Source organism: Pristiophorus japonicus, chromosome 7 (assembly GCF_044704955.1).
Source record: "Pristiophorus japonicus isolate sPriJap1 chromosome 7, sPriJap1.hap1, whole genome shotgun sequence".
In the NCBI taxonomy this organism is placed as follows: domain Eukaryota; kingdom Metazoa; phylum Chordata; class Chondrichthyes; family Pristiophoridae; genus Pristiophorus; species Pristiophorus japonicus.
The window spans coordinates 13,922,545-13,940,517 of record NC_091983.1 but is presented as its reverse complement, the minus strand read 5'-3'; the positions used below and the strand labels follow the sequence as shown (position 1 = coordinate 13,940,517).

The following is a 17,973-nucleotide window of genomic DNA, read 5'->3' as shown; positions in this document are numbered from 1 at the left end:
TGGACTTTCAGGTATAAAAGGGGAAGCTCAACCCACCTTCATCACTTGAGATCTTGGTAATAAAGGTAACAGGTCACAGAGTGACCTTCTCTCAAGTATGGGCCTTGTGTGCATTTATGCTGTATAATAAGGATATATCAGAGTGGATAGGAAGGATCTATTTACCTTAGCAGAGGGGTCAACAACCAGGGGACATAGATTTAAAGTAATTGGTAGGAAGTTTAGAGGGGATTTGAGGGGAAATGTCTTCACCCAGAGGGTGGTGGGGGTCTGGAACTCACTGCCTGAAAGGGTGGTAGAGGCAGAAACCCTCACCACATTTAAAAAGTACTTGGATGTGCTCTTGAAGTGCCGTAACCTGCAGGGTTACGGACCACGAGCTGGAAAGTGGGATTAGGCTGGATAGCCTCTTGTTGGCCGACGCGGACACGATAGGCCGAAATGGCCTCCTTCCGTGCTGTAAACTTCTATGATTCTATGAAATCAAAGGCAGGGTAACTGTTAACTGTCAGGTCATGCACTTCTGCTTGAGGGTTGAATATCGAAAAGGAATAGCTGGCATAAGGGAATCAATGCTCACGATGTAACGGACTAATGAGAACTAATGCAAACTGCAGTTTCAGCAATGACTATAACCTGCCCAACACAACTTGCTCGTGCGCTTTCATTCAAATTTATTTGAAAATATGATCATAACTGAAAGCCAAAGTTCGAAATTGTTTCGAGCAGATTTTGCATGTTGTCATGTATCTTACATTATTATATATAACTGTATCCTAACATGCTATACATGACTGTAATAAGATATGACCTGTAACCACCAGCATACCTTACCACCAGGGGTGCACTTGCAAGAGACAGGTATATAAGGACAAGTCTCAGGGCTGTGAAATAAAGGTGCAGGTCCAGAGTGACCTTGACTTCACTACATGCCTCGAGTGAATCTACATGTGATTTGGAATTTTCCTTGCTACTAAGACAAAGATAGTTAGCTGGGGTATTTTTCACATACTCACTTTAGTAAATCTCCATCTTGTGAAACGCTGCTATACTCGCTCTGTGATGACCATGACATACCAGAGGCCGTCATTAGCTAAGTTTACGAAACAGAGTTGGGGAAACAAAGAAAATATCAAATTAGAGTTCAAGAAAACAATTGAGTCAAACCTAAAAACCGCTGACCTAAATTGAATTGACTTTATTTACACTGTGAACTTTGTATCCTTAGTAACGGACTGACCAATTCCGCAAATTACTAACAAATTATTACCGTGGGAAACTAACCCCCGACACACTTATATGTTAACCGCACGTTTAAGGCATATTTGGGTTTTGTTTTCCAGTGCATTCTCACCACCAATGGGAGGCTAACTTGGCCCATTGTCTCCCTCTTGGTTCATGGTCTGTCTGGGTACCTAGAGACCCTCTATCTTGGCCTTGTGAAATCTCATTGTACGCTATCAGCACACATATATTGGAAATTGTTTCATCCACTACTGTAATTACATTACATCGAATGTACACCACAGAAACACACCATTCGATCCAACGGGTCCGTGCCGGTGGTTATGCCCCACTCCCGCCTCCCCCCACCCTATTAGTATAATCCTTCTTACAAAACCAAAATGATTTAAAATCTATGACCCCCCGGTTATTGACCCACTCGCTAGAGGGAATAGTTTACCCCTCTGTGTCAGCCGTGGCTCAGTGGGCAACACTGTCGCCTTGAGTCAGAAGGTTGTGGGTTCAAGTCCCACTCCAGGCACTTGAGCACATAAATCTAGGCTAACACTCCCAGTGCCGTGCTGAGGGAGTGCTCTGCTGTCAGAGGTGCCGTCTTTCGGATGAGACATTAAACCGAGGCCCCGCCTGCTCTCTCAGGTGGACTATTTTGAAGAAGAGCAGGGGGGTTATCCCTGGTGTCCTGGCCAATATCTATCCCTCAATCAACATCACTAAAACAGATTATCTGGTCATTGTCACGTTGCTGTTTGTGGGAGCTTGCTGTGCGCAAATTGGCTGCTGCGTTTCCCACATTACAACAGTGACTTCATGTCAAAAAGTACATCATTGGCTGTAAAGCGCTTTGAGGTGGTTGGTGGAGGGTTTGGAGGGGATTTGATGGGGGGGCTTCTTTACACAGAGGGCTATGGGGATCTGGAACTCGCTGCCTGGAAGAGTGGTGGATGCAGAAACCCTCACCACTTTTCAGAGATGGTTGGATGGGCACTTAAAGTGCAGTAACCTGCAGGGTTACAGGCCTAGAGCTGGTAATTCGGATTAGACTGGATGACCTTTTGTTGGACAGCGCAGATATAATGGTAAGTACTGCAGAGAATAGAATACGGCCAGGGTGATCTCCTCGACTAGTTTCAATCGCCTGGATGGGTCGGAGAGGAATTTTCCCAGATTTTTTTCTCCCTAGATTGGCCTGGGTTTTTATCTGGTTTTTGCCTCTCCCAGGAGATCACATGGCTCCGGGTGGGGTGGAGTGTAGAATGTTTCAGTGTAAGGGTTAACGCAATTGTGTGAGGCAGACTGGTTGGGCTGGGTGCTCTTTGCCTCTCCGTCATTGTTAATGGGTTTATATGTAACCTTTAGGGCTGCTGACCAAGGGCCGTGCGGCTCTGTGTCGGCCGGCGCGGACACGATGGGCTGAAATGGCCTCCTTCTGCGCTGTAAATTTCTATGTTGCTATGTTTCTATGAGTCGTCCGGTGGCCGTGAAAGGCGCTGTAGAAATGCAAGTCTGTCTTTTTTTCTTTCTATCTACTCATCAGAATCACTCATCATCTTGAAAACCTCTATCAGGTCACCTGTTAACCTCATGAAGGTGCTCAGTGCATGTGGCATGTGTAGGTGGAGCTGAGGCTTGAGATGGTGCCAATTCCACCCAGAGGCCATCAGATTGTGCAGGGCTCCCCAGACTGCCACTGCAGGAAAGCACGGAACCTTAAGTAACAGGCAGAACCTGTCACACCCGCAGTGGCAGGCTTTCCGCCAGTTTTATTTGGAGGTTCCACCGTTGGAGATACGCCAGGAGACCGGGAGAAAGCCTGTGGCATTTCAGGGTCACAATCGTCAATTGTAAAAGGGTTAAAATGATACCCAGACAGACCATGCACCAGAGGGGTACAATGGACTACATTACTTCCCCATTGAAGAGAAAAAGCCCATACAGGTCTGAACGTATATGTAACGCAAACGTCTGTAATGGGTTAATGAAGGCTTTGGAGAGGGTGCGGAGGAGATTTACCAGAATGGTGCCGGGGATGAAAGACTTGAGTTATGTGGAGAGACTGGAGAAGCTGGGACGTTCTACTTAGAGTAGACAAGGGCAAAGGGAGATTTAATAGAGGTGTTCAAAATCATGAATGGTTTTGAGAGTGGATAGGGAGAAACTGTTTCCATTGGCAACAGGGTCACTAACCAGAGGACACAGGTTTATGATAATTGTCAAAAGAACCAGAAGGGGAGATGAGGAGAATTTTTTTTTTATTGAAGCAGCGAGTTGTTATGATCTGGAAGGCACTGCCTCAGTACTGCACTGGGAGTGTCGGCCTGGATTTTTGTGCTCAAGTCTCTGGAGTGGGTACTTGAACCCACGACCTCCTGACTCAGAGGCGAGAGTGCTGCCCACTGAGCCACAGTGGGTAGATTTAAAATTGACCCGATTGTTTGGCGTGGGCACATTCCCGGAGGGTGATAAGAGCCGCCCTCATAGTTTGGGGCTGGAATCATGTGCAGGACAGACCGGGAAGGGCTGATAGGTTCCCTCCCCTGCCCCACATCAGGGAACTGGTTGGGGTTTTATGACAAAGTGGCAGCTTTGCTAACAGAGTGTTCTCTGGGACCACCCCACAAATTATTAAGATCAATTTTGTTGCTAGCTTTTGGGAGAGGGAGGCGGATTGAATTCACAACCTTTGGATTACAAATTCAGTACTTCAACCAGTATACTACTCGACTATTCTAGGGCCCAAAATTCCACATGGACTTTTTTTGGCAGCGTTGTAGAGGCACGTCCAATTTGTTAGTGGCCCGACTGCTAACAAAAAGATTCCAAGTTTCGCCGGCATAACCTTTCACTTTGGAGCGACGCAGAATGTCCTTCAGCTCTGTGGGTGGAGCTTAAGGTCTGCGCCGAAAAACTGAGGTTGCCAGGGTAACGAGGGGCGCTGATTTTATCCGGTTGTGTCATTGCTGATTTTTCTCTCCACAAAAACTTCTATTTTCATAACTGGTGTAAGCATTCCAAGCCTAATGTAAAAAATGGATTTCTCTGTTTGTGAACTCAACCATGACCCTGGGATTCCCCCCCCTCCCCGGTACCGGCCTGCTGCTTCTATCCCAGGGAACGCGAACGTGCCCCCCCCTTTCTATCCCTCGCCCCCACATCGACCCACTTCTATCCCGCCCCCCCCGGCACTGACCCACTTCTATCTCCCCCCCCCCGCACTGACCCACTTCTATCCCCCCCCCGCACTGACCCACTTCTATCTCCCCCCCCCCCGCACTGACCCACTTCTATCCTCCCCCCCCCCGCACTGACCCACTTCTATCCCCCCCCCCGCACTGACCCACTTCTATCCCCCCCCCGCACTGACCCACTTCTATCCCCCCCCCCACACTGACCCACTTCTATCTCCCCCCCCCGCACTGACCCACTTCTATCTCCCCCCCCCGCACTGACCCACTTCTATCCCCCCCCCCCACACTGACCCACTTCTATCTCCCCCCCCCGCAGTGACCCACTTCTATCCCCCCCCCCCGCACTGACCCACTTCTATCTCCCCCCCCGCACTGACCCACTTCTATCTCCCCCCCGCACTGACCCACTTCTATCCCCCCCCCCCGCACTGACCCACTTCTATCTCCCCCCCCCGCAGTGACCCACTTCTATCCCCCCCCCCCCCGCACTGACCCACTTCTATCTCCCCCCAGCACTGACCCACTTCTATCTCCCCCCCCCGCAGTGACCCACTTCTATCCCCCCCCCCCCCGCACTGACCCACTTCTATCTCCCCCCCCGCACTGACCCACTTCTATCTCCCCCCTCCCCGCACTGACCCACTTCTATCTCCCCCCCCCGCACTGACCCACTTCTATCTCCCCCCCCCGCAGTGACCCACTTCTATCCCCCCCCCCACACTGACCCACTTCTATCTCCCCCCCCCGCAGTGACCCACTTATATCCCCCCCCCCGCACTGACCCACTTCTATCTCCCCCCTCCCCACACTGACCCACTTCTATCCCCCCCCCCGCACTGACCCACTTCTATCCCCCCCCCGCACTGACCCACTTCTATCCCCCCCCCCGCACTGACCCACTTCTATCCCCCCCCCGCACTGACCCACTTCTATCTCCCCCCCCCGCAGTGACCCACTTCTATCCCCCCCCCCGCACTGACCCACTTCTATCTCCCCCCCGCACTGACCCACTTCTATCCCCCCCCCGCACTGACCCACTTCTATCTCCCCCCCCCGCAGTGACCCACTTCTATCCCCCCTCCCGCACTGACCCACTTCTATCCCCCCCCCCACCGACCCACTTCTATCCCCCCCCCCGCACTGACCCACTTCTATCTCCCCCCCCCGCAGTGACCCACTTCTATCCCCCCTCCCGCACTGACCCACTTCTATCCCCCCCCCCACCGACCCACTTCTATCCTCCCCCCCACACTGACCCACTTCTATCTCCCCCCGACACTGACCCACTTCTATCCCCCCCCCCACCGACCCACTTCTATCCCCCCCCCCGCACTGACCCACTTCTATCTCCCCCCCGCACTGACCCACTTCTATCCCCCCCCCCACCGACCCACTTCTATCCTCCCCCCCACACTGACCCACTTCTATCTCCCCCCCACACTGACCCACTTCTATCCCCCCCCCGCACTGACCCACTTCTATCCCCCCCCCCGCACTGACCCACTTCTATCTCCCCCCCCCCCACACTGACCCACTTCTATCTCCCCCCTCCCCGCACTGACCCACTTCTATCTCCCCCCCCGCAGTGACCCACTTCTATCTCCCCCCCCCGCAGTGACCCACTTCTATCCCCCCCCCCACACTGACCCACTTCTATCTCCCCCCCCGCACTGACCCACTTCTATCTCCCCCCCCGCACTGACCCACTTCTATCTCCTCCCCCCCGCAGTGACCCACTTCTATCCCCCCCCCCGCACTGACCCACTTCTATCTCCCCCCCCCGCAGTGACCCACTTCTATCCCCCCCCCCGCACTGACCCACTTCTATCCCCCCCCCCGCACTGACCCACTTCTATCCCCCCCCAGCACTGACCCACTTCTATCCCCCCCCCACACTGACCCACTTCTATCCCCCCCCCCCCGCACTGACCCACTTCTATCCCCCCCCCCCCACACTGACCCACTTCTATCCCCCCCCCCCGCACTGACCCACTTCTATCCCCCCCCCCGCACTGACCCACTTCTATCCCCCCCCCCGCACTGACCCACTTCTATCCCCCCCCCCACACTGACCCACTTCTATCCCCCCCCCCCCGCACTGACCCACTTCTATCCCCCCCCCCACACTGACCCACTTCTATCCCCCCCCCCCCGCACTGACCCACTTCTATCCCCCCCCCCCACACCGACCCACTTCTATCTCCCCCCCCCCGCACTGACCCACTTCTATCCCCCCCCCCGCACTGACCCACTTCTATCCCCCCCCCCGCACTGACCCACTTCTATCTCCCTCCCGCACTGACCCACTTCTATCCCCCCCCCGCACCGACCCACTTCTATCCCCCCCCCCACACTGACCCACTTCTATCTCCCCCCCCGCACCGACCCACTTCTATCCCCCCCCCCGCATCGACCCACTTCTATCCCCCCCCCGCACCGACCCACTTCTATCCCCCCCCCCGCATCGACCCACTTCTATCCCCCCCCCGCACCGACCCACTTCTATCCCCCCCCCCACACTGACCCACTTCTATCCCCCCCCCCGCACTGACCCACTTCTATCCCCCCCCCCCACACTGACCCACTTCTATCCCCCCCCCGCACTGACCCACTTCTATCCCCCCCCCCGCACCGACCCACTTCTATCCCCCCCCCCACACTGACCCACTTCTATCCCCCCCCCCGCACTGACCCACTTCTATCCCCCCCCCGCACCGACCCACTTCTATCTCCCCCCCCCGCACTGACCCACTTCTATCCCCCTCCCCACACCAACCCACTTCTATCTCCCCCCCGCACTGACCCACTTCTATCTCCCCCCCCCGCACTGACCCACTTCTATCCCCCCCCCCACACCGACCCACTTCTATCCCCTCCCCCCCGACCCACTTCTATCCCCCCCCCCGCACTGACCCACTTCTATCCCCCCCCCCGCACTGACCCACTTCTATCCCCCCCCCCGCATCGACCCACTTCTATCCCCCCCCCCACACTGACCCACTTCTATCTCCCCCCCCCGCACTGACCCACTTCTATCCCCCCCCCCGCATCGACCCACTTCTATCCCCCCCCCCGCATCGACCCACTTCTATCCCCCCCCCCGCACTGACCCACTTCTATCTCCCCCCCCACACCGACCCACTTCTATCCCCCCCCCCACACCGACCCACTTCTATCCCCCCCCCCACACTGACCCACTTCTATCCCCCCCCCCGCACTGACCCACTTCTATCCCCCCCCCGCACTGACCCACTTCTATCCCCTCCCCCCCGACCCACTTCTATCCCCCCCCCTCACACCGACCCACTTCTATCCCCCCCCCCACACCGACCCACTTCTATCCCCCCCCCTCACACCGACCCACTTCTATCCCCCCCCCTCACACCGACCCACTTCTATCCCCCCCCGACCCACTTCTATCCCCCCCCCCACACCGACCCACTTCTATCCCCCCCCGACCCACTTCTATCCCCCCCCCCACACCGACCCACTTCTATCCCCCCCCCTCACACTGACCCACTTCTATCCCCCCCCCTCACACCGACCCACTTCTATCCCCCCCCGACCCACTTCTATCCCCCCCCCTCACACTGACCCACTTCTATCCCCCCCCCCACACCGACCCACTTCTATCCCCCCCCCTCACACCGACCCACTTCTATCCCCCCCCCTCACACCGACCCACTTCTATCCCCCCCCCCCGCAGTGACCCACTTCTATCCCCCCCCCCCACAACGACCCACTTCTATCCCCCCCCCCACACTGACCCACTTCTATCCCCCCCCCCACACCGACCCACTTCTATCCCCCCCCCCACACTGACCCACTTCTATCCCCCCCCCCACACCGACCCACTTCTATCCCCCCCCCCACACCGACCCACTTCTATCCCCCCCCCCACACCGACCCACTTCTATCCCCCCCCCTCACAACGACCCACTTCTATCCCCCCCCCTCACACCGACCCACTTCTATCCCCCCCCCACAACGACCCACTTCTATCCCCCCCCCCACACTGACCCACTTCTATCCCCCCCCCCACACCGACCCACTTCTATCCCCCCCCCCACACTGACCCACTTCTATCCCCCCCCCTCACACTGACCCACTTCTATCCCCCCCCCCACACCGACCCACTTCTATCCCCCCCCCTCACACCGACCCACTTCTATCCCCCCCCCCACACTGACCCACTTCTATCCCCCCCCCCACACCGACCCACTTCTATCCCCCCCCCACACCGACCCACTTCTATCCCCCCCCCACAACGACCCACTTCTATCCCCCCCCCTCACACCGACCCACTTCTATCCCCCCCCCACAACGACCCACTTCTATCCCCCCCCCCACACTGACCCACTTCTATCCCCCCCCACGACCCACTTCTATCCCCCCCCCCGCACCGACCCACTTCTATCCCCCCCGACCCACTTCTATCCCCCCCCCCCACATCGACCCACTTCTATTCCACCCCCCCCCCGCACCGACCCACTTCTATCCCCCCCCCCCACACTGACCCACTTCTATCCCCCCCCCCGCACCGACCCACTTCTATCCCCCCCCCGCATCGACCCACTTCTATCTCCCCCCCGACCCACTTCTATCCCCCCCGACCCACTTCTATCCCCCCCCCCGACCCACTTCTATCCCCCCCCCTCACCCCCCCACACCGGCCTGCTGCTATACCGGACTGGAAGGCTCTCCCCCCACCCCTCCCTCGCCGCCGATTTTCTTCAGTGTCGGTAAGGTTTTTCACAAGGGTGCAGTGCGCCATTTTAGAAAAAAAATCGTACTTGGCCAACCTCGCTTAAATGGCCAGAAATGGCGCACCCGGCAGGTTCCGCCCTCAGTGACGTGAAAATAAATCGGACGTACCTACTTTAGGATGGCGCAGAAACTCTGGTGAAACTTGCAGATTTTAGTCTGCTCCAAAAGTAACAGTATCGGCCAAAAATACGGTGCAGAATGGAGGGGAAAATTCAACCCACATTACATAGCCATGGTGCTGATGGAGAGCCAGCACTGGCACAGGCACAATGGGCCAAACGGACTCGTATCTGCACTGAAATTACTATTTATCCGCAAGGTGCAATCCGCTCCAAAATAAATCACCTTAAAAACTTCCCTTTTGTAGGACTGGGTGACTTGAACAAACTAACATTGAGAAAGACCCTTTATCCTCAGGGTGAACATTTATACTGAAGCCCAGAATAGCTACTTGGGACAAAACGTTCACGGGCTGTGAGGAGGGTTGAACCACTTGAGCGGTACCTGAAGCTGCTCCATCGCAAGGCGGGCAGCTTTCTGTTTGGCTTCCTGCTTGCTTCTTCCAGAAGCACATGGGAAATCTCTCTTATTTATTACATATCGTTGGGTAAATCTGGAAAAGAGAGCAGCTCGTTTAGTAAGGAACCTTCAGAATAAAATGCGTACCAGAACCTAAATACACACACACACACCTTAAATCAGAGAATCGTACAGCTGCCTGTGCCAGCTCTTTGAACGAACGATCCAATCAGTCCCACTCCTCCTGCCCATTCCCACAGCTCGAAAAGTGCTTACTTTTCAAATCCCTTTTTGAAGGGAATTAAGGGTTACGGGGAGCGGGCGGGTAAGTGGAGCTGAGTCCACGGCCAGATCAGCCATGATCTTGTTGAATGGCGGAGCAGGCTCGAGGGGCTAGATGGCCTACTCCTGTTCCTAATTCTTATGTTCTTATGAAAGTTACTATTGAATCTGCTCCCACCACCCTTTCAGACAAAATTCCAGATCAAATCATTTTACTTCAGACAAGAGCACAGAAGAGGGCCATTTAGCCCATTGTGTCTTGCTGGCTCTTTACCGGAGTCATTTTAAAAAAATCATTCTTTATGCAGCGAGATGTTATGTACTGCCTTAAAGGGTGGTGGAAGCAGATGCAATTATCAACTTTCAAAAGGGATTTGGATAAATACTTGAAGGGGGAAACACCTGCAGGGCTGTGGGGAAGGAGCGGGGGGAGTGGGGCTGATTGAATCGCTCTCTCAAAAAGCCATCACTGGCACGATGGGCCGAATGGCCTCTTCTGTGCTGTGTCATTCTATAATAACACTGCCCCGCTCTCTCGCCAATAGCCCTGTGTCTTCCTCTGCTTCAAATGTTTATCCAATTGTCCCCTAGAAGATGCAACGGTTACTGCCTCACCACTCCATGTGGCAAGGTATTCCCGCACTCTGTGTAAAGAAATGTTCGAGTTGTGAGAAAGGATCAGTGCCTGAAAGTTCTCTCTCCACAGCTGCTTACTGACCTGCTGACTGTTTCATAGAATTACATCGAATGTACAGCACAGAAACAGGCCATTCAGCCCAACTGATCCGTGCTGGTGTTTATGCTCCCTCTCTCTCCCCATCTCACTCTCTTCCTCTCTCTCTCTCCGTCTTTCTCTATCTCTCACCCTCTCTCTCTCCCTCTTCATCTCACCCTATCAGCATATTCTTCAATTCCTTTCTCCCTTATGTGTTTATCTCATCATCATCATAGGCAGTCCCTCAAATCGAGGATGACTTGCTTCCACGTCAAAAAAGCGATGAGTTCACAGGTGTTTCAATGAAGGACCTAATATTCCAGATCCTGAACGACATCCTGAAGGGTGGAAGATGCCTGTGCGTGGATTTTTTTAACGTGGGGTGGCCGTTGCACACCAGCCACCACACGGGCCTGACAGAGCTAGGTCTTGGTCCAGTGGCAAGGGTTAACCAAGACAACTGGAGACCATCTCTGCTGCACGGGCCTAGTGCGCACACATATATCGCAGTGTGGGCTGGTCCATGCCCCTGGGCCCTCAGCTCTTCTGGCCCCAAACTCACACCTCCCCTGGGCCCTGATCACATCCTTCATGTGTTTGTCTAGCTTCCCCTTAAAAGCATGTCTGCTATTTGCCTCAACCACTCACTGTGGCAGCGAGTTTCACATTCTCACCACTCTTTGGGTAAAGAAGTTTCTCCTGAATTCCCGATTGGATTTCTTGGTGTATATCTTGTATTTATGGCCTTTGTTCTGGACAGCTCCACGTGTGGAAACATCTTCTCTATGTCTAACCTATCAAACCACTTCATAATTTTAAAGACCTCGAACTTCTCTTTGCTAGAGAAAAGAGCCCCGACCTATTCAGTCTTTCTCTGGTTTCTAGCATGTATCCTACATGGTTACTGTTTGTACTATCACAAGGTGTGCCACCAGAGGGCACTGCAGTGGGAGACTTGTAGGTTACCTGTACAGGTGTGCCAGGCCCAGTATAAAAGGCAGGCCACCAGGTGTGATCCTCACTCTGGAGTTACATTAAATGGACTAAGGTCACTACAGTTCAAGCACAATACATTGTCTTACGGAGTAATTATTAGAGCATTTGAAGACATAACAGTTTTCTGTGTGGATACAATGTTGTGTGTAACTCAGACTCATTTACTTACTCTGGATCATGAGAAGGCCCCCGCTTGTTTACATCCACAAGACTGCAGGACAGACTATTTTTTTGGCAATATTCGTGCAAAACTCCGATCGCGTTTTTCATGACATTGTTCAAGTGCTGCTGATTAAAGAACAGCTCATTAAAAAGTGGAGTTTATTTCTGTTTTACTTATTAAATAAGAGTGAACTTTGCAAATGCATGCTCCTGCCTTAAACTCCCAGCTGGGCTGGGGGACTGAGTCAATGATGAGTGATTTGAGACTTGACGTGTGGTGAGTATAGCAGGCTCGAGATGAACAGGTGACTTTGGACCCCAGGTTCCCAAAGCTCCCCACCACTGGGATTTTCCTCGCCTCGTGTCTGGGTCTGTTGTCTGGTGTAACACCTGGTGTAGCGGAATCTGGAGTAACACTCTTAAGTGGTGATTTCAAATTTAGCCAAATAAGACAAGGGTTTCTGCAGGTGAAGAGACATCGAGTAGCTGATTTTTAGAAAATGATAATAGGATTCACTCGGGCAGATACAGAACATGGGGGCAAAATCTTAAAATTAGAGCTGAGCCATTAGGGGCGAGGCCACAGAGGGATTTGGAAACAAGGATGAGAATCTTGAAATCGAGGCATTGCTTAACTGGAAGCCAATGTAGGTCAGTGAGCACAGGGGATGATGGGTGAGCGGGACTTGGTGCGAGTTAGGACACGGGAGCAGCCGAGTTTTGGATCACCTCTAGTTTACGGAGGGTAGAATGTGGGAGGCCAGCCAGGAGTGCGTTGGAATGGTCAAGTCCACAGGTAACAGAAAGGCACGGATAAGGACTTCGGCAACGGATGAGCTGAAGCAGGGATGGAGATATTACAAAGGTGGAAATAGGCGGTTTTAATGATGGCGCGGATATACTGTTGGAAGTCAATGGCTTCGGTCTTCCTAATATTTAGTTGGAGGAAGCTACTGGATGTCGGACAAGCAGTCTGCCAATTTAGAGACCGTGGAGGGGTAGAGGGAAGTGGTGGAGAAGTAGAGTTGGGTGTCGGTCAGCGTACATACTGACACTTTGTTTTCAGATGATGTCGCCGAGGGGCAGCATGTAGATGGGAAATAGGTTGGAGCCAAGCATAGATCCTTGGGGGGACACCAGAGGTAACGATGCGGGAGCGGGGAGAGAAGCCGTTGCAGGAGATTCTCTGGCTATGACTGGGTAGATAAGAATGGAACCAGGCGAGTGCAGTCCCACCCAGCTGGACCTCGGTGTGGAGGTGTTGGAGGAGGATGGAGTGATCAACTGTGTCAAAGGCGGCAGACAGGTCGAGAAGGACGAGGAGGGATAGTTTACCTTTGTCACAAGTCACAAAGGATGTCATGTGTGACTTTGATAAGTGCCGTTTCGGTACTGTGGCAGGAACGGAAACCAGATTGAAAGGATTCAAACATGGAGTTCTGGGAAAGGTAGTCATGGATTTGGGAAGCGACAACACGTTCAAGGACTTTGGAGAGTTTAAAGCAGAGAGAGGTGCAGAGGCAGAGAAGTTTAGGGAGGAAATTTCAGAGCTTGGGGCCTAGGCAGCTGAAGGAACGACTGCATATGGTGGAGCGATTAAAAGTGGGGATGCGCAAGAGGCCAGAATTGGAGGTGCGCAGAGATCTGGGAGGGTTGTGGGGCTGGGTGAGATTACAGAGACAGAGAGGGGCGAGGCCATGGAGGGATTTGAAAACAAGAATGAGAGTTTTAAAATCAAGGTGCTGCTGCTGGAAATCTCGGTCACATTGTGTAAACAGGGCAACCGTCGATTTTAGGGGGGAGGCAGATTGGGAGAAACCACAAGGAAATTCCTAGCCAGTAAAAGGAAAATTTGGGTAGAGCATATTAGAAGATTGTGGTGTATGTTATGTATCTGGACTTGTATATACTCTGGACAGCCACCAGGGGGCTCATTCCCCGGAGTCCCAAGGGATCTCATAATCCCTTGGGAGCACAGGTATTTAAGGAGGCTTCACAGGTTGGAGAGGCACTCTGCAATAAAAGACTACGGTCACACTTTACTTTGAGCTCACAGTGTTCAGTCTGACTCCTTCTCCATACACAACAACTGGCGACGAGATACAGATAGCGAACCCAAGGATGCAGAGAACAGTGGGCATCCTGGAGAAATTCTCGGAGGGAGAAGATTGGGAATGTTTTGTGGAGCGACTCGACCAATACTTCGTGGCCAACGAGCTAGATGGGGAAGAGAGCGCTGCCAAACGAAGGGCGATCCTCCTCACCGTCTGTGGGGCACCAACGTATGGCTTCATGAAGAATCTGCTCACTCCAGCAAAACCCACGGAGAAATCGTACGACAATTTGTGCACATTGGTCCGAGAGCATTTGAACCCGAAGGAAAGCGTTCTGATGGCGAAGTACCGGTTCTACACCTACAAAAGGTCTGAAGGCCAGGAAGTGGTGAGTTATGTCGCCGAGCTAAGACGCCTTGCAGGACATTGCGAATTTGAAGGACATTTGGAGCACATGCTCAGAGACTTTTTCGTGCTTGGCATTGGCCACGAAACCATACTTCGCAAACTTTTGACTGTAAAGACCCCAACCTTAAGTAAGGCCATAGCGATAGCCCAGGTGTTCATTGCCACCAGTGACAATACTAAGCAAATCTCTCAGCACAAAAGTGCTGTTACAAATACTGTGAACAAAGTGATGTTGTTTACGAATCGTAACCGACAGGGTAGGTCACACATACCTGCAGCTACACGTTCGCAGATGTCTCAGAGTCCACCATCAAGGGTGATGAATGCAAGGCCATTAACACCTTGTTGGCGCTATGGGGGTGATCAACATTTTCATTCATGCTGATTCAAAGAATACATTTGCAAGGGCTGTGGAACAATGGGACACCTCCAATGAGTGTGCAGGCGAGCTGCTAGGCCTGCTAAACCTGCGAACCACCACGTTGCAGAGGAGGACAGATCTACGGAGGATCACGACGAAACAGAACCTCTGATAGAGGAGGCAGAGGTACATGGGCTGCACACATTCACCAGGAATAGTCCCCGATAATGCTGAAGGTTGAACTAAATGGACTCCCGGTGTCAATGGAGCTGGACATGGGCGCGAGCCAGTCCATCATGGGCAAAAAGACTTTCGAAAGGTTGTGGTGCAACAAGGTCTCAAGGCCAGTCTGAACTCCAATTCGCACGAAACTAAGAACTTAGAGCAGGAGGTCGAGGAGGCGTCGGAGAGGCGGAGCAGCAGAGTTGGGAGGCCTACAAAAGGCCCATCAGTCGGGAGGCGCCAGCGGGAGGTCGAGGAGGCGTTGGTGAGACCAGTCGGTGCAGCGGGAGGTCGAGGAGGTGTTGGTAAGACCAGCCGGTGCAGCGGGAGGTCGAGGAGGTGTTGGTGAGACCATCCGGTGCAGCGGGAGGTCGAGGAGGTGTTGGTGAGACCAGCCGGTGCAGCGGGAGGTCGAGGAGGTGTTGGTGAGACCATCCGGTGCAGCGGGAGGTCGAGGAGCTGTTGGTGAGACCATCCGGTGCAGCGGGAGGTCGAGGAGGTGTTGGTGAGGCCATCCGGTGCAGCGGGAGGTCGAGGAGGCGTTGGTGAGACCAGCCAGTGCAGCGGGAGGTCGAGGAGGTGTTGGTGAGACCAGCCGGTGCAGCGGGAGGTCGAGGAGGTGTTGGTGAGACGGTGCAGCGGGAGGTCGAGGAGGCGTTGGTGAGACCAGCCGGTGCAGCGGGAGGTCGAGGAGGTGTTGGTGAGACGGTGCAGCGGGAGGTCGAGGAGGTGTTGGTGAGACCAGTCGGTGCAGCGGGAGGTCGAGGAGGTGTTGGTGAGACCAGCCGGTGCAGCGGGAGATCGAGGAGGTGTTGGTGAGACCAGCCGGTGCAGCGGGAGGTCGAGGAGGTGTTGGTGAGACCAGCCGGTGCAACGGGAGGTTGAGGAGGTGTTGGTGAGACCAGCCAGTGCAGCGGGAGGTCGAGGAGTCGTTGGTGAGACCAGCCGGTGCAGCGGGAGGTCGAGGAGGCGTTGGTGAGACCATCCGGTGCAGCGGGAGGTCGAGGAGGTGTTGGTGAGACCAGCCGGTGCAGCGGGAGGTCGAGGAGGTGTTGGTGAGACCAGCCGGTGCAGCGGGAAGTCGAGGAGGTGTTGGTGAGACCATCCGGTGCAGCGGGAGGTCGAGGAGGTGTTGGTGAGACCAGCCGGTGCAGCGGGAGGTCGAGGAGGTGTTGGTGAGACCAGCCGGTGCAGCGGGAGGTCGAGGAGGTGTTGGTGAGACCAGCCGGTGCAGCGGGAGGTCGAGGAGGTGTTGGTGAGACCAGCCGGTGCAGCGGGAGGTCGAGGAGGTGTTGGTGAGACCAGCCGGTGCAGCGGGAGGTCGAGGAGGTGTTGGTGAGACCAGCCGGTGCAGCGGGAGGTCGAGGAGGTGTTGGTGAGACCAGCCGGTGCAGCGGGAGGTCGAGGAGGTGTTGGTGAGACCATCCGGTGCAGCGGGAGGTCGAGGAGGCGTTGGTGAGACCATCCGGTGCAGCGGGAGGTCGAGGAGGTGTTGGTGAGACCAGCCGGTGCAGCGGGAGGTCAAGGAGGCGTTGGTGAGACCAGCCGGTGCAGCGGGAGGTCGAGGAGCTGTTGGTGAGACCAGCCGGTGCAGCGGGAGGTCGAGGAGGTGTTGGTGAGACCAGCCGGTGCAGCGGGAGGTCGAGGAGATGTTGGTGAGACCAGCCGGTGCAGCGGGAGGTCGAGGAGGTGTTGGTGAGACCAGCCGGTGCAGCGGGAGGTCGAGGAGGTGTTGGTGAGACCATCCGGTGCAGCGGGAGGTCGAGGAGGTGTTGGTGAGACCATCCGGTGCAGCGGGAGGTCGAGGAGGTGTTGGTGAGACCAGCCGGTGCAGCGGGAGGTCGAGGAGGTGTTGGTGAGACCAGCCGGTGCAGCGGGAGGTCGAGGAGGCGTTGGTGAGACCATCCGGTGCAGCGGGAGGTTGAGGAGGTGTTGGTGAGACCAGCCGGTGCAGCGGGAGGTCGAGGAGGCGTTGGTGAGACCATCCGGTGCAGCGGGAGGTCGAGGAGGTGTTGGTGAGACCAGCCGGTGCAGCGGGAGGTCGAGGAGGTGTTGGTGAGACCATCCGGTGCAGCGGGAGGTCGAGGAGGTGTTGGTGAGACCAGCCGGTGCAGCGGGAGGTCGAGGAGGCGTTGGTGAGACCAGCCGGTGCAGCTGCAGCAGGGAGGCAAAAAAGAAGTAGAAAGAAGTCGAAAGGTGACGTCACAGCCAAGGGGGTAAGTGATTGGCTGGTGATTGGTGAGTAGCTTTTCTTTCTTCTTTTCTTTATTAGTAAGTAACATTGAGCATTGTTGTTGCCAAATTAAGTTAATCTAAGGGTTAAGAAATGGCAGGGGAGCTCGGACACGTGTTATGCTCCTACTGTAATATGTGGGAAGTCAGGGACGCTTCCGATGACTACGTGTGCGGGAAGTGTATCCATCTGCAGCTCCTGACGGACCGCATTGTGGCACTGGAGCTGCGGGTGGATTCACTCTGGGGCATCCACGATGCTGAGAATGACGTGAGTAGCATGTTTAGTGAGTTGGTCTTACCGCAGGTAAAGGGTACACAGCCAGATAGGGGATGGGTGACCAACAGGAAGAACAGTGCAAGAAAGTCCCCTGCGGTTATCCCCCTGCAAAACAGATACACCGCTTTGGGTACTGTTGAGAGGGATGACTCATCAGGCGAGGGCAGCAGCAGCCAAGTTCATGGCACCGTGGGTGGCTCTGCTGCACAGGAGGGCAGGAAAAAGAGTGGGAGAGCTATAGTGATAGGGGATTCAATGGTGAGGGGAATAGATAGACGTTTCTGCGGCCGCAACCGAGACTCCAGGATGGTATGTTGACTCCCTGGTGCAAGGGTCAAGGGTGTCTCGGAACGGGTGCAGGACATTCTGAAAAGGGAGGGTGAACAGCCAGTTGTCGTGGTGCATATAGGTAAAAAACGGGATGAGGTCCTACGAGAAGAATTTCGGGAGCTAGGAGCTAAATTAAAAAGTAGGACCTCAAAAGTAGTAATCTTGGGATTGCTACCAGTGCCCCATGCTAGTCAGAGTAGGAATCGCAGGATAGC

General features: G+C 54.7%; 1 protein-coding gene across 1 annotated transcript in view; it reads right to left on the bottom strand.

Annotated features, from left to right (window-relative positions):
- Positions 1-17,973, bottom strand: part of eif2ak2 (eukaryotic translation initiation factor 2-alpha kinase 2) — a 140,408-nt gene that overhangs the window by 42,187 nt on the left and 80,248 nt on the right. The window contains exons 8-10 of the mRNA XM_070884643.1: positions 11,879-11,997; positions 9,702-9,810; positions 1,017-1,093 (exon numbers count right to left, since the gene is read on the bottom strand). Coding sequence (XP_070740744.1) covers positions 1,017-1,093; positions 9,702-9,810; positions 11,879-11,997 — 305 coding nt within the window. The remainder of the gene's footprint in view (positions 1-1,016; positions 1,094-9,701; positions 9,811-11,878; positions 11,998-17,973) is intronic.